Raw genomic sequence first — 14,260 nt, forward strand, 5'->3', positions numbered from 1 at the left:
AATTCCTGGCCATAAGGCCAAATTACTGTTGAAATATGCTGGCATAATAGTCCTGGATTCTGAGGATTTAGAAAAAGCCCTGTTGAATATTATGGACAATACTTAAAAATCATTGAGATGCACCTTTAGATTCCTATATTTTCAGGTTATTAAACACTTGTCTAGATCTCCAGAATCAAGGGCCACAGAGCCAACACAGGTAACATACCAGCTTTTGGAAACTCACATAGACAGCAACAACTTTTGAAAACCTCTGCAAACAAACCACAAGATTCACTCTTTGTTCCTGTTGACAGTTTATAAACAAATCTACTACCTAACAAATAATTTTGTTTTGCTACTTGGGACCCTAAAGGGAGTAAAAATGTCTTTTTAGCAGTCAGACACCGTATTTCTTATCTTTAGGATGCAAAGTCCTCCTGAGAACCTAGCTTTGTAATAACATTATAATATAACCTGGCAAGGGAAAGAATATCTCAAATATTAAATTCCCAGAGCCTAACAAAGCAGTGAATAAACACAGAATACATGCCTTGCTGCCATCATCCTGTATTTTATTACTTCCTCCTTTTGAAAAGTCCAGTTCAGAGGGTAACTTACTTAACCTCCTTCTGCCTGATAACCAATCCCTCTGGAGCAGCCCAGGCACAGAGGAGTGGAGCAGCAAGGAAAAGCAGCAAACTGGTACAGCAAATTGCACCTTGCAACTCAGAGCACGACGTTTATGTACCTTGGAAGACTCTGCTAGGTAAGAGTTTTTTGCTGCATGGCATTTGTTCCCCAAATTGTGTTGGATAGAGTGTATCATTATATGCGTGGGTTTTAGTTGTCATTTTGGCTGCAGGTGGTTAAAGAGCTGCTTCCAGGCATGGTGTTTATATTCAAGGGACAACTTTCCAAGTGACAGCCATCTCAGAAGATGAAGGTTTTGCTCTTTAGCACCGTTAGGGCCCAGAAGAGGCCCAGGCCCATGTTTACACACCCAAACTGAGCCCACAACATGACCAGGTTGGTGGTGATGTGACACAGGCAGTAGCAATGGACTCCCTGTGTTAAAAATTGTCTGGGAGCAGTTGCAAGCTACCAGTCACCTATGAGAACAAATTGCATGTTATTATTTGCATTATCATCAACCAAAGGATTTGACTTCTCTCAGCACAGAAAATACCTCATTCCTTGGCCTGCTTCTCGCATCACTAGTTCATGGCAAAAATGCAAGGGATTTGTTTTAGTCACAGGGGACTGGCTCCTTTGACAGCAGTGAGGATTTCTGTCATCCTCCTAGCAAAGGAAAGGAGCTCCCTCATGGGGAAACCAACAGGGTAGAAGGCAGAAAGGGAAAAGTGACTCACCAAACTTTTTTTCTTCTTTTCAGAGCTCAGACCAAACATGGTTTATAAAGGCACTACCTGTGCAACAGCAAACTCTCACTTCTGCTAAGAGCACTAGTAAAGAGCCATCAAACACAACACAAAGGTGCAACACTCCCAACTGGAAGGGAAAATTCCCAGACTATCTAACCCTTGACTCTGCCATGGCCATGAAAACAACTGGCTCAAAGAAATACCTCCAGCTGCTCCTTTTTCAGGTTGCTCTTCTAGAGCCTGTCTTCTGTGGGAAGATACTGGTTTGGCCAACAGAAGGCAGCCACTGGCTGAACATGAATGTAATTTTAGAGGAGCTCATCCGCCGCGGGCACAGCTTTACTGTCCTGACATCCAACGCTTCCCTCTTCATTGAACCCAAGCCTAACGCCATGAAGAAGTTTGAGATCTATAATGTGCCCTTTGAGAAAGATGTCCCTGAGAGCCTGATTAATGGAATAGTGAATCTATGGCTCAACAACAGGCCAACCACCTTGACCTTCTGGCAGTTTTACAAGGAGATGGCAAGACTCTTTACAGGCTGGCAGGAGATGAATAAGATCATGTGTGATGCAGTGCTGACCAACCAAGAGCTGCTGGCTCGTCTGCAGGGGTCTGGCTTTGACCTGGTACTGTCAGACCCGGCCACCCCCTGTGGGGAACTCGTGGCTCTCAAGCTGGGCATTCCCTTTGTCTACTCACTACGTTTCTCCCCAGCCTTTGGTCTGGAAAGGCACTGTGGCAAGATCCCAACGCCACCATCCTACACACCTGCAGCTCTGTCTGAGCTCACTGACCGCATGTCCTTTGGGGAGAGAGTAAAAAACTTTCTGTCTTACTATGTGCAAGACTATGCTTTCCACAGCTTCTGGGGACAGTGGGATATCTACCACAGCAAGATCTTAGGTAAGTCTCCTGATATGTCACTTCTTGTTATACAGAGTCCATCCTTATGGCCTGCAGAGCTAGGAACCCACCAGGGTCGCAAAGTCAAGGGAGAGGTCAGCAAGAGGTTTGTCATTGTGTTTGTCATTATGTCCCTAAAAAGGCATGAGCCACCATCAGTCAGGGTGTTCTGCTTCTATGCCATTGCACTGAGACAGGATCAGGGTCATCCCAATTGATGGATTTGACTTTTGTTATAATTAATTTTAGTGTGGAGTTTCATACGACTTCCACACCATACAGGGCACTCAGCAAGGGTGACTGTTTGCACAGAAAGCAGCCAAGAACAGAGACATTTCCCTCATCCAAAGGACCATAACAAGGAGGGGAGACCTGGTGAATTACAAGCAAGTCTTGCCACCCTCAGTAGCAATACTTAAATGCACTGTGGCTTTATAATAGAGACTTCACTTATGTCACTGGTCATATAAAACCAATTCTCTCTGCACAAAACAAGTTTTATTTAGAACATACCCTCCCACCCACAAGCAAACAGTGAAAACAACAAGTCCTTCCCTGCAGGCTTTTCTTCTGTGTGATTCTTTTGAGTGATTATGCAGAAAAATATGTTTATTAATCACACGTCATTTCTACTACCCTCACATTAAGCTCTTCAAAAAGACCTTTTGCAAATCTCTCAGGGTTCAATTGCCTGCAAATACCTGCATGCTGCAAGACTCCACAAGTACACCAAGCTGGTGACATGTGTACAGTAGATAAGGTATCTCAGCTTGGTATCTTCTCACAGTCCAGCTGTTTCCAACACCTGCATTTTTGTCCCAGAAAGCATGCTCTAGGCAGCATGGAAACCATGCCAAAAGCCTTGGACAACAACATTAGGAAATCATTGTGTAACAGCACTGGGCAGAAATACTGTAATAATGATTTTTAGCACAGAAAAGAGAACTTACACTATTTCCTAATGGCACATCAGGAGAGACCATATAAATAAAACTGTTTAATGGATTTTCTGGTTCAATTTATAGTGCATAATTGGCACTTAGTGGCAGGCAGGAAGCCTGCACTATCCCCTCCTGATCTCCCATGGTGCATGCTCTGGAAGAGACAAGTTCACATGAGGACAGTCTTACTCTGATACTGGAGTCATTTGCTGTGTAGTTTCATCCACTTCGAGATGCAACTCTTTGGCTGCAGACCCGGATCATCACTTTACATCTGTTCTAAAGGGATACTCAGTGGCTCTATAAAAGGAAAAGGGTGCCCATACAGTCAGTGAACATCTTTGCTGGCTACCCAGCTGTGTTTCAAAGAGCCAGAAGAATAAAAAGCCAGCTCTCCTACCAAACAAGTAACACAGAGACTGTAGTTAGACAGGCAGGGGGGACGGGATTACCAACAGGGTACAATCCCCGCTGGACTGCGCCTCCCAGGGCTGGCGGCTCTCCCTGCTGCTCCGGAGGAATCACATCTTCCAGCTTCAAGAAGCTGTTTACCACCAGAGGGTGCCAGCTGGTGCCAGTCACCTTTTTTGTCCCCTAGGAAAACGTGATATGAAACATGCTATCATGCAGTAGACGGTTTCACACCGCCTGCGTTTGGCTCCCTACCCTCGGGATCAAGGCAGTGTCACGCAGGCTCAGCCCACTTCGGGAGCCTCACTGCTTCCGCTGAAGGGAGGCCGCGGGCATTGCCACACAGGGCAGGCTATGGCAGGGAAGGAGGTGGCAGCGCTGTGGCTGCTGGCCGTGTTGGGCTGGGGGTCCGGGGGGAGGGTGTTGGTCTGGCCGGCTGACAACAGCCACTGGCTGAACATGGAGCACATACTACAGGAGCTTGTGGTCCGGGGCCACGAGGTGACCGTGCTGCTGCCTTCATGCTTCCTCATCCTCAATCCCACACAGCCCTCACCCTTCCAGTTTGAGGTGATTGAGGTGCCGATCACCAAGAAGGAGATGACTGACTTAATGGATGAAATTTTATATTTTTTTTTTTATGAGGAGAGAGAGCTACCTGTCTGGAAAGGTGCTTACAAGATAGCTCAAAAGATATACCACATGAAGAACATAACCAAAATCATTTGTGATGGAGTTGTGAAGAATGAGGCCCTGATGGAAAGACTGAGGGCATCCGCCTTCGATGTCCTTTTGGCAGACCCACTGTCACCCAGTGGGGAGCTGGTTGCTGAGAAGCTGGGTATCCCCTTTGTGTATACCTTCCGGTTCTCCATGGGCAACACAGTGGAACGGCTCTGTGGAACACTCCCAGCACCTCCTTCCTATGTACCAACCACCCTAACCAGCCTGACAGATAGGATGACCTTCTGGGAAAGACTAAAAAACCTCCTCAGCTATGCTCTGCAGGATTTCGTATTTCATTACATTATCTGGGGAAGCTGGGATCAATACTACAGTGAAGTTTTAGGTAAGGCTGCTCTCTTTCCAGAAATTACATCTGCTGTACACACAAGAGTAAATACCCAGACATGAGAGATTAAGGCACAAATCAGGAGCAAGACAGCCCCAAATTCACTCTCCTTCCTTCAAAATTCCTGCATCAAGTCAAACAATCCAGGCAAGTACAAACATTGCCTGTTAATCCTCACCTGCTACACTGGTACAGCTGTACAGGTACTTCCAGGATTTGTAAAACAGTGCTAAAGCACTTGAAACAGAGCTCATTAGTCATATTCATAGATGAATCATGACAAACACTAAGAACAGTAAAATACTATATACCCACCAAACACTAGCACTTTTTCTCCCTTAGCATACTTCTTGCTTCCTACCTTGTCTCAAAATGAGAGATTAATATCCTCCTCTGGACCTTTAAAAGTCAGGGGGGATCAGAGGAGCCCCAATTCACAGTGATAAAAGGCCCTTCGCAGAGACATGGTTCTTTGCTTTCCTGAAAGTGTCTAAAACCTATTAGATGATGGTTGTATTTATTTGTGAGTGGTTTTAAAATTTTTTAAAATAATAGTTGTATAACTATTTTCCCATTTTTGCTCTAGGCAATTATAGTAATGCTTGAAAGGAAACAGGCCAAACATATATGCATTGCTGCTAGGGAGATAAAATGGATATTTCAATATGAGACTTTAAAGTGTTTTTATTTATATTTCACCAGTAAGTTGTAATTCTGCTGAGAGAGCTAAGTTGTTAAGGTATCCTACCTTAAGAGTACCTAGCTGTGTGTTTGTGTTGCTTATCATGTTATGATGAGAGAGACTAGAAAATCTTGTGCTGGCTGAAGCATGGTTTGGTGTCTGCTATGTAACCTTCAGAGCTATTTGGATCTTGTGGTGTCTTTTTTTATTGTGAACTGTGGAGTTTAGCATTTAAGGCTCCATGTGCAATATCTGTTTTGTTAGCTTGCTTGGGCTGCATGATGGATTTGTGCTGAAAACAGTGTTGATAACACAGGGATGTTTTAATTACTGCTTAGCAGTGCTTACAGTGTCAAGGCCTTTTCTGCCTCTCACCCCACCCCACCAGTGAGGGGGCAGGGGATGCACAAAAAGTTGGGAGGGGATACAGCTTGGACAGCTGACCCCAGTTCACCCAAGGGATACCCCAGCCCATGATGATTTTGTGCTCAACAAAATAAAAGATATAGGGGTGAAGTTTGTCAGGGCTGCTGTTTCTCAGGGGCTCACTGGGCATTGGTTGGCTGGTAGTGAGCATCTGTTCTTTTTGCATCATTTGCTTTTCTTGTTCTTTTTCTTTCCTTTTTTGTTTCCTTAAGATGTCTCAGTCTCAATCCATGAGTTTTCTAACTTTTGCCCTTCCTTTTCTCCTCCTACCGTGGGAGATTTAGAGGCTCTGTGGTGCCTAGCTGCCTATCAAGATTAAACCACAGCACAGAGAAAAGACTTCTGGTCTTCACATGCTGCAAAATGCACTTTGTGGTGAGCAGATAGGAGCTGCTGTAATTCTGAGATAAGCTGTGGCTCTGCAGGACACTCCAGAATGGGATTTGCTGCTTGCCCAGTCCTCCCATGAGTGTTGTTTTGTGTTACAACATTCCCTCTTGCCACATTTACCAATCTTGTCATGTTTACCAGTCTAATCACCAAACAGATGCCACTTTTAATTGGTTGGCTCTACAGTGTTTGCACAGTGAAGCAGTGAATTGCTTCCAGTTCGGTCAGACCAGACTTGTACGTGGAACGCTGAGATGTTGGGGCCAAAGTTCCCCTGGCTACTCTGCGCCTATGCATGCTGCTGCAGCACTGGTTTTTGTGGGAGGGTGGTGGTCTGGCCCACCGATGCCAGTCACTGGATCAACGTGAAAGTGCTTCTGCAAGAGCTCGTTCTCCGGGGCCATGAAGTGACTGTGCTGGTGCCCTCAAGCAATCTGCTCATCAACTACCACGACACCTCCTCCCCTTTCACGTTTGAAGTCTTGCAAGTCCCCTTTAGCCAGGAGACCCTGGATGCCTCCATGGAGGACTTCCTCAATTTCTGGATGAATGAAGCCTCTAATCTCTTCCCCTGGGAGATCATGTGGTCGATGAAAGAGCAACTGGAGGTCTTTACCAATATGTCAAAGCAGACCTGTGACACCGTGGTGATGAACTCTCGCCTGATAGCAAAGCTGCAGCAGGCCAAGTTTGATGTTCTGATCGCTGACCCCCTGTCTGTAGGCGGGGAGCTCGTAGCAGAAATCCTAGAGATCCCTTTTGTCTACAGCTTCCGCTTCTCTGATGGCAATGTGGTAGAGCGGCTGTGTGGTGGGCTCCCATCCCCACCTTCCTATGTACCCGCTAGCACAATGGGGCTGACACATCAGATGTCCTTTATGGAAAGACTACAGAACTTCCTCTTTTACTTTTGCACGGATTTATTTTTCTTGAAGTTTTGGCGAGATGAATGGGATGGGTACTACAGTAATGTCTTAGGTAAGGCAGCTGTTGAGTGGTTTCTTTTCTTGCATAGGTTGTGCCTTTTGAATGCTCTGGAACCTCAATGCTGTTGTCTCAAAATACGCTTTCTCAAAGGCCAGCAGAGGTGGCAATCCTGAAGTATCTTGCAACTGTACATAATGCAGGATGTGGAGTGTGAGTTCAGATTCTCAAACAATGAATGGTGTCACCTTTCCCTTTCATCCACCATTCAGAGTTTGAAATAGTCTCCTTAAACTACAACATACCTGAAAATTTTGTTCCGACATAGCACAACTCAGGCATGACTCAAAGTCTATTAAAGAGACCTTTTAGTTCAATGGACTTTGAATTTTGTCCAGGGTATCTAAGTTTAGGCAGATAACGAGTGAACAGCAAACACAAGGGCATCTCTTCTGTTGTTGTCCAATCTCTTCCTGCATTTGCAAAGAACGTGTCTGTGCTCTGAAAACTAGTACTTCTTCCCTGGGTTGGTTTTTTTAATACCATATAAAGACTTAATTACACCTTTATATCACTCTACTTGTAATGCAGACTTAATTTTCAAATCAGCAACCTTGTAACTGACTCATTGCTCTTTAATTTAAAGAAAAATTTACTGGTGTAGATTATTATACTTACCAAGTAGTATATGATGCCCTACAGATCATTTTTATCATGCTGCTTATTTAGCTTGATTCCTGCTTGCATTAGGCTGGAATTTGTCAGTACTTCTAACCCTTTTACTCCCCAGTTTCACTTTGTGGAGAAAATACTGCAAAGACAACTTGCAACGTTTACCTAAGAATATATATTTTTCCAAATGGGAAGCTATAAAACATCAGATTACTATTAGATTTTTTTTCAGATGGATTTCTAGAAACATTGGATTTTGTATAAAATGACATTAAAACTTTCTATGAAGTTGGCCAATTTTTCCCAGTATGTGTCAGAAGCAGCTGACCCAGTCTTCAAGAAAACTAGAGATGTCTGTACCTGTCTTTTATTGTTGTCAGAGCATCCACTAAATGAGTCACCATTTGAAAAATGCTACAGAACTTTGTTTAAACTCTCCCTCTCCCTGACAGGTGATCATCACTTTGTGATTCATTTATTATTTATTTGGAACTAAATTTTGTGTGATTGTTCTCTTCCCCAAAGTGTGTTTTTATTACAAGCACAGGTAATGAAGTCTTTCAGCACTACAAGAATTGCACTTCTATATTAGACATTAAATGCTTCTTGATTGTAGTGCTCTAAACCAATTCTGAAGGTTCAAAATCCTTTTAAAAGATTGTATTACCTTGCTCATGGGCACTTGCTAAAGCTGAACATGGGGCAGGGCACGGAATAGGTCCGGATTTGTGGATGTTTTCATTTCATGCATGGTTTGATAAACTACACTGATTGGGAGTGCCAAAAGACAAAGGTAAGGCTCCTGTTTCACAATCTAGAGCAAACAAGGTCACTCCCATGCATGTTGTAAACCTCTTGCACCTTGTCCACAGGAAGGCCCACAACCCTGTGTGAGACGATGGGGAAAGCAGAGATATGGTTAATCAGAACATACTGGGATTTTGAATTTCCACGCCCTTTCCTGCCCAACTTTGAGTTTGTGGGAGGACTTCATTGCCAGCCTGCAAAACCATTACCAAAGGTATCCCAACTTTGTTCGGCCATTGGCCGCTTTGTTACAAAGACTGTTTCTTTCCCTGATCAACCATGCAAACCATGTCCTGAGAAAGCTCATTCGTAAGAAGATGCTCTGGTGCTGCTGGGGAGCATGGAACTATTTAGCATCCTGTGCAAACTGAGGGCTGAGTTTGCAGCCTGCTGTCTTAAAAGAGGATAGCTGATGTCAGCATGGGGTAATAGTGTCTGTTTTAGGAAAGATAGGTGCTACCTCAGGGCACTTAAGTGTAAGATTTAATTCCAAGATACAGACTTGGCAGCCCATGATAACATTGAAATACCTGATGCCAAAAGGCATGGTGGCAAGACAAATTCTTTAGGTAAAATGGGTCAAAACTTGCAGAAATAGATGAGTGATAAACACTTTTTCTATTGTACCTTAGTTTAAGACACCTTAAAGGGAGTAAACCACTGAGCATCTCCAGCCTATACTCTGCTGTGAATCGCAGTATTCAGGTGGAATTTGAAACTCCCAAATACGGAAGATGACAACATGACAAGCTCTGGTGTAGATTATCATTCCTGTAGGAGCCTTGGAAGATATAGGCCATCTTCAGTGCAAATTGTCTCCTAAAAGAAACCTTCCAACTCTCTTCCCACTCCCCTGTAGCAGGGGTTGAGCTTGGGGAAAATGGATAACCATTCTCTTTTGCATGTTACTGCTCCAGTTCACGTAACACTAATAAAAGGAACAGGAAAACCTATTGCTCTAATTTGTAGGAAATCTTTTGAGTAATGTGGTGTGTTGTAAGAAATGAGAACTGTCTGACTAACAAAGTGACAGTACCAACTCAGTGAGTGTGTCATCAGGATGCTGAAACACCCTCTCAGTTTTCAGCAGAGCTATGTAATGCAAAGTACTCGTTCCAGGAAAATCCAGAATCATGACCATCCTATGGAGGGTATCACAGGGTATGTACGGCCTGTTCCTGATAGTGCCAGGATTCATTCCTGCTGCTTGAAATGTATCATGAAACTTGCTTTCAAAAAGACAAAGCATCTGTCACCTGTCTCAACTTGTCCTGCTCCTCCTTAGGGAGAAATTGACTGTTTTCCACAGGGCCAGGTCTGTCTTTGTCATGCCCTTCTCTCAGGAGGTGCTCACACCACCATTTCCTTAATAAGTTGAAAAGGTTATGCTCTCTTTTCATACAGAAATCTGTGTAATCTGCATTGTGTAATTACCCCTGGTATGTTTTCTGCCTCTCCTAGGAAATGGAAGAATTTGTTCAGAGCTCAGGCGAACATGGTGTCATCGTATTTACTCTTGGGTCGATGGTCTACAACCTAAGTGATGAAAAAAGTACTGTGATTGCCAAAGCCCTCAGCCAGCTTCCACAAAAGGTGAATTTCTTTTCAAGCCTAAAACAAGTTGCCTTGTTTTTTTCACTCCCATTGCTCTCAGTGAGCCTTTTATGTTTGGAGTGGCCTGTTCTTCACCTGCATCCCTGCTGGATGTGATACAGCCAGGAAGCTGGGCTCTCTCTCAGGACAGACTGCTGAGTTACTTCTGGTGTTTCACCTCCTCTGAACCAAATCACGTGGAGGTGCATCTACAGGCCAAAATACAAAAATCACTCCATGCATTTTTAATAATTAGCACATAATAACCAATCAAAGAGCTCAACTGGAGCCAAAGATATTTGAATTACTGGGAAAAGGTTATGTGGGTTTGCGATAAAGCCCTAAATTACATGTAATAATACAGAAAGGCACATCACATGCACCATGTTTATCTTATTCTTCCTTTGTTCAAGGTCCTCTGGAGGTACAAAGGGAAAAAACCAGAAACTCTGGGCTCCAACACCAGGATTTATGACTGGATACCACAAAATGATCTGCTTGGTGAGACTGATTCCATTTGGGATGGATTGCACCCTTGGAAAAACGGTTTCCTTTGTTTTTCCACTAGAATGGTTAGTTCAGGCAACAGAACCATGTAACGCTTGTGGCTAACTTCCTTTCACAGCTTAAGCTGCAGAGCTTTGCTCTTGGGAGCCTTAGCTTCCTAAAAGGCTCTGACTTACAGAGCTTGGTGGCAGTTGTGTGGAAGGGCTCAAAAGCACCCATAGGCAGGAGTAAAGAGATAAAGTAGAGATGTACTCTGTGAAGAGTAGAGATGTACTCTGGAGCTGGATTTGGCCTCTGCAGCTCATCTCCAGGGCTCATTCTTCAAAATGCTTGACCTAAGCAAGGATGAAGCAGTGGCTGTTCTGAACCTGATACCGTGTGAAAACTAGCACTGCACAAGAGCAGAAGGGCTGCAGTAACTCTGGGGTAGTCTGGAGGGACGTGCTGATTCACATCTGTTAAAATAAGTATGACTGTGTGAAAGTTAAGCATGCAAGGTCTGCTGCTGATCCAGAGGTTAGGGCTGTTCCCTTCTCTAGCAGTGCACTGGCCCCTCTATGCAGTGCTCACATCCCAGTGAATGCAGTCTGCCAGAGCTGCTGTAACATGCACCTTTCCTTCCCTGTTCCAGGACATCCCTTGACAAAGGCCTTTATCACACATGGTGGGACCAATGGGATCTATGAAGCCATCTACCATGGGATCCCAATGGTTGGGATTCCCATGTTTGCTGACCAGCACGACAACATTGCTCACATGGTAGCAAAAGGGGCTGCAGTTCAGGTGGATTTCAACACAATGAAGACGGAGGACCTGGTTCATGCACTGAACACAGTCATTCACAATTCCACGTGAGTTTTGTTCTTGCCTTACAGTAGGTTGAGGTTATTAAAATCCTGGGCTGCTGATATCAGAAATTCTGCTGGCTCTTCTGGGAGTGGAAAATGCAGAGTAGCTGAAGTTTGGGTTTCAGATGAAAACTATCTTTCATTTCTGAGAATCAGCATTTCTCAAAAAGGAGACATCAGTAATTTGATTTTCCTTATACTACATTTTTATGACTGCTTTGAGAAAAACAGTTCTTGGAAAGCTCAGAGGAGCATTTGAGACAGTTCTCTGCTAATGTAAATCCTCTGGGGGCTCTGAATGACAATTCTAGTTTTATTAGGTCTTCTCTGCCTGTAGTCAAAACAGTTCTTTCTCCTACCCTGACTTAGCAATATCCTTAGGTTACCATACCTATCAGTCAGGACTTATAGGATAAGGAAGCCTGGCTGGGATCCCTTGCTAAGGATAAGGTCACTGAAGAAGGGATTGGAAAAAATGCAGAAGTCCTCAGTCTTTGGCAGCAACTCCTGTTAAGTGTGAAGGACTTTCAAGTAAGAACTTGCAAATTCCTGAGACAAATGGACCAGCACTCGTGGAGGTATCTAGTATCTGAGGGAGTCAGCCATGGTGGAGGTGATCTATAACAACCTTGGATGGCAGCTGGTACATGTGGCCTCCCCAGCCTTCCCCTTAGTTTTACTACTGAGCATGACCCCATATGGTCTGGGATCTCCTTGTGTCAGCTGGGATCAGCTTTCCTTGCTGTGTCCCATCCCAACTCCTTGTGCACCCTCAGCCTCCTTGCTGGTGGGGTGGTGTGAGAGCCAGAAAGGCCTTGCCTTGGTATAAGCTCAGCAGTAAAGGAAACATCCCTATTGTCTCAACACTGTTTCCAGCACAGATCCAAAACATAGCTACTAATGAAGAAAGTTAACTCTATCCTAGCCCAAATCAGCACACTATTATATTGGAACAGAAAATGCTGCACATGTTTCCATGTTGCCTTTTTTAAAGAAGTATCTGCAAAATTGTTGAATAACTTTTCTTTGGAAAATACTGGCTTTCTCTATGACTATTCTTAACCTAATTTTATGCATACAGGAATAAATTGGACCCGTTTCAAATATATTTAAATAAGACTGATGAAAGTAAAAGCAAGGCTGTCTACCTCCAAGAGGACTGCCAGGTGCTGAATGGTTTGTTTCAGGAATAAGTGAGAAATCTCTTTGGTTTCTTCTTTTTTCTCCCCAGCTATAAGGAAAATGCTCTGAAGTTATCCAAGATACAGCATGACCAGCCCGTTAAGCCTCTGGACAGAGCTGTCTTCTGGATTGAATTTGTCATGCGTCACAAAGGAGCAAAGCACTTGAGACCAGCTGCTCACCATCTCACCTGGTACCAGTACCACTCCCTGGATGTTCTGGCATTCTTGTTCACCTGTACGGCCATTGTTGTCTTTATTCTTTTCAAGTGCTGCCTATGTTGCTGTAGAAGATGTGGCAGGATTGCAAAGAGGAAGAAAGAATAGACATCTTGTTCCCATCAGCAGTTTTCTTCTCCTTGGCTAACTCAGCAACGCATTTATGCACATTCTTTGGTGAACAAATTTATTAGGATATGCTTTAAGCTGGGCATAGCATGAATGCACCACAACAAAGCTGTTGTGGGGCAGAGCTGCTTGCTTAGCCAGTAAATTCCTTCTGGTCTAAATAAAATTGAGTTATAGTTGCTTTATCTCTTGGGACCATTTTAGCTGATCACACATGGTCCGTGCCATGGTAATCGCTGCTCTAAGTTTTTAAATATCTCAAATATTCTGGTATATTTCATAAATTCAGCCTTGCCCTGTGTGGTACTGTGGGTCTGGAGCTAGGCTCCTTATCCTTAACTCTGTCCTCTCCTCTAGTGTCATACAGGCTTGAGCACTGATTCACAACCAAAATGCTTCCTCTCCTGTCAGAATAGCTCTCTCCAGACTGGACAGTGAAGCCGAGACCATGGGCTCCTAAAAAGCACCCATCTGAAGGGCCATGATCATGAAAATCACGAGCTGCAAGTGGCAAAGGCACTGACTACTTGGGGGATGAGGGCAGACTAGAATCCTAAGACCACAAAAAAATTACTTTTCTGGGAACCATTTATCTTTTCCATTAAGTCTGGAATTCCTGCTGCATGGGCCATCCTTCTAACTGCAACACTGCAGGGGTGTGAAAACCACCTCTGTCAGGAACTTGCCCATTCTAACCCCAAAGGCCTCTGAGCCATGCTAACTGATAAATGCAGGAAAACCTCTAGAGGGAACTTGCAAAGAAGTAACATTCGATGTGGGAACAGTGCAATAGCCACTTGCTTTGCTTGAAAAGTTGGAGAAAATAGTGCTGCACTTGGGTCAGGTAAGAGTGGCAGTAAATGTAGTACTTCTTCAGGTGTTAAAGATGCCTGTAAAATGCTGCTAGTCCAGGCCTCCTGTTCTAGGTAAGGTTATTTCACTGCTGTGCCAGCTTACTCAGGAAAGAACCTGCTCAAATTTTAACTGATATTTTTAAATACTCTGGAATTGTTTTCAAACAGAACATGATTATTTGTTTACATAATAAAATTCCTTATGCCACATCAACTTTTTTTATTAGCATTGTCATGTTTCAACGTCTGCTTAAACCTCTTCATAGTACATCATGTACAAAAGCTCAGTTGAACCGTTTCCATACTGAAGAGGGGTTACAAGAAGACTACTGCA

At 43.9% G+C, this 14,260-nt stretch overlaps 1 protein-coding gene across 2 annotated transcripts; it reads left to right on the top strand.

The window, feature by feature from the left end:
- The first annotated feature begins 1,375 nt into the window (after nt 1-1,375).
- Nucleotides 1,376-14,140, top strand: LOC121674840 (UDP-glucuronosyltransferase 2A2-like). 2 transcript variants are annotated; one of them, XM_042049576.1, is made up of 7 exons: nt 1,376-2,274; nt 4,069-4,691; nt 8,661-8,809; nt 10,057-10,188; nt 10,602-10,689; nt 11,327-11,546; nt 12,775-14,140. In XM_042049576.1, exons 1-7 carry the CDS (start codon nt 1,535-1,537, stop codon nt 13,049-13,051), a joined length of 2,229 nt encoding a protein of 742 aa, XP_041905510.1. In that variant the 5' UTR covers nt 1,376-1,534; the 3' UTR covers nt 13,052-14,140. The 2 variants fall into 2 exon arrangements, with proteins under 2 accessions (XP_041905510.1, XP_041905509.1); XM_042049575.1 differs by lacking the exons at nt 1,376-2,274; nt 4,069-4,691 and adding an exon at nt 6,408-7,170.
- Nucleotides 14,141-14,260: the final 120 nt, after the last annotated feature.

The sequence above is a fragment of the Corvus kubaryi genome, unplaced genomic scaffold, assembly GCF_017639235.1.
Source record: "Corvus kubaryi isolate FWS band 111438036 unplaced genomic scaffold, C.kubaryi_AGA036_p1.0 71, whole genome shotgun sequence".
NCBI classification, from domain to species: domain Eukaryota; kingdom Metazoa; phylum Chordata; class Aves; order Passeriformes; family Corvidae; genus Corvus; species Corvus kubaryi.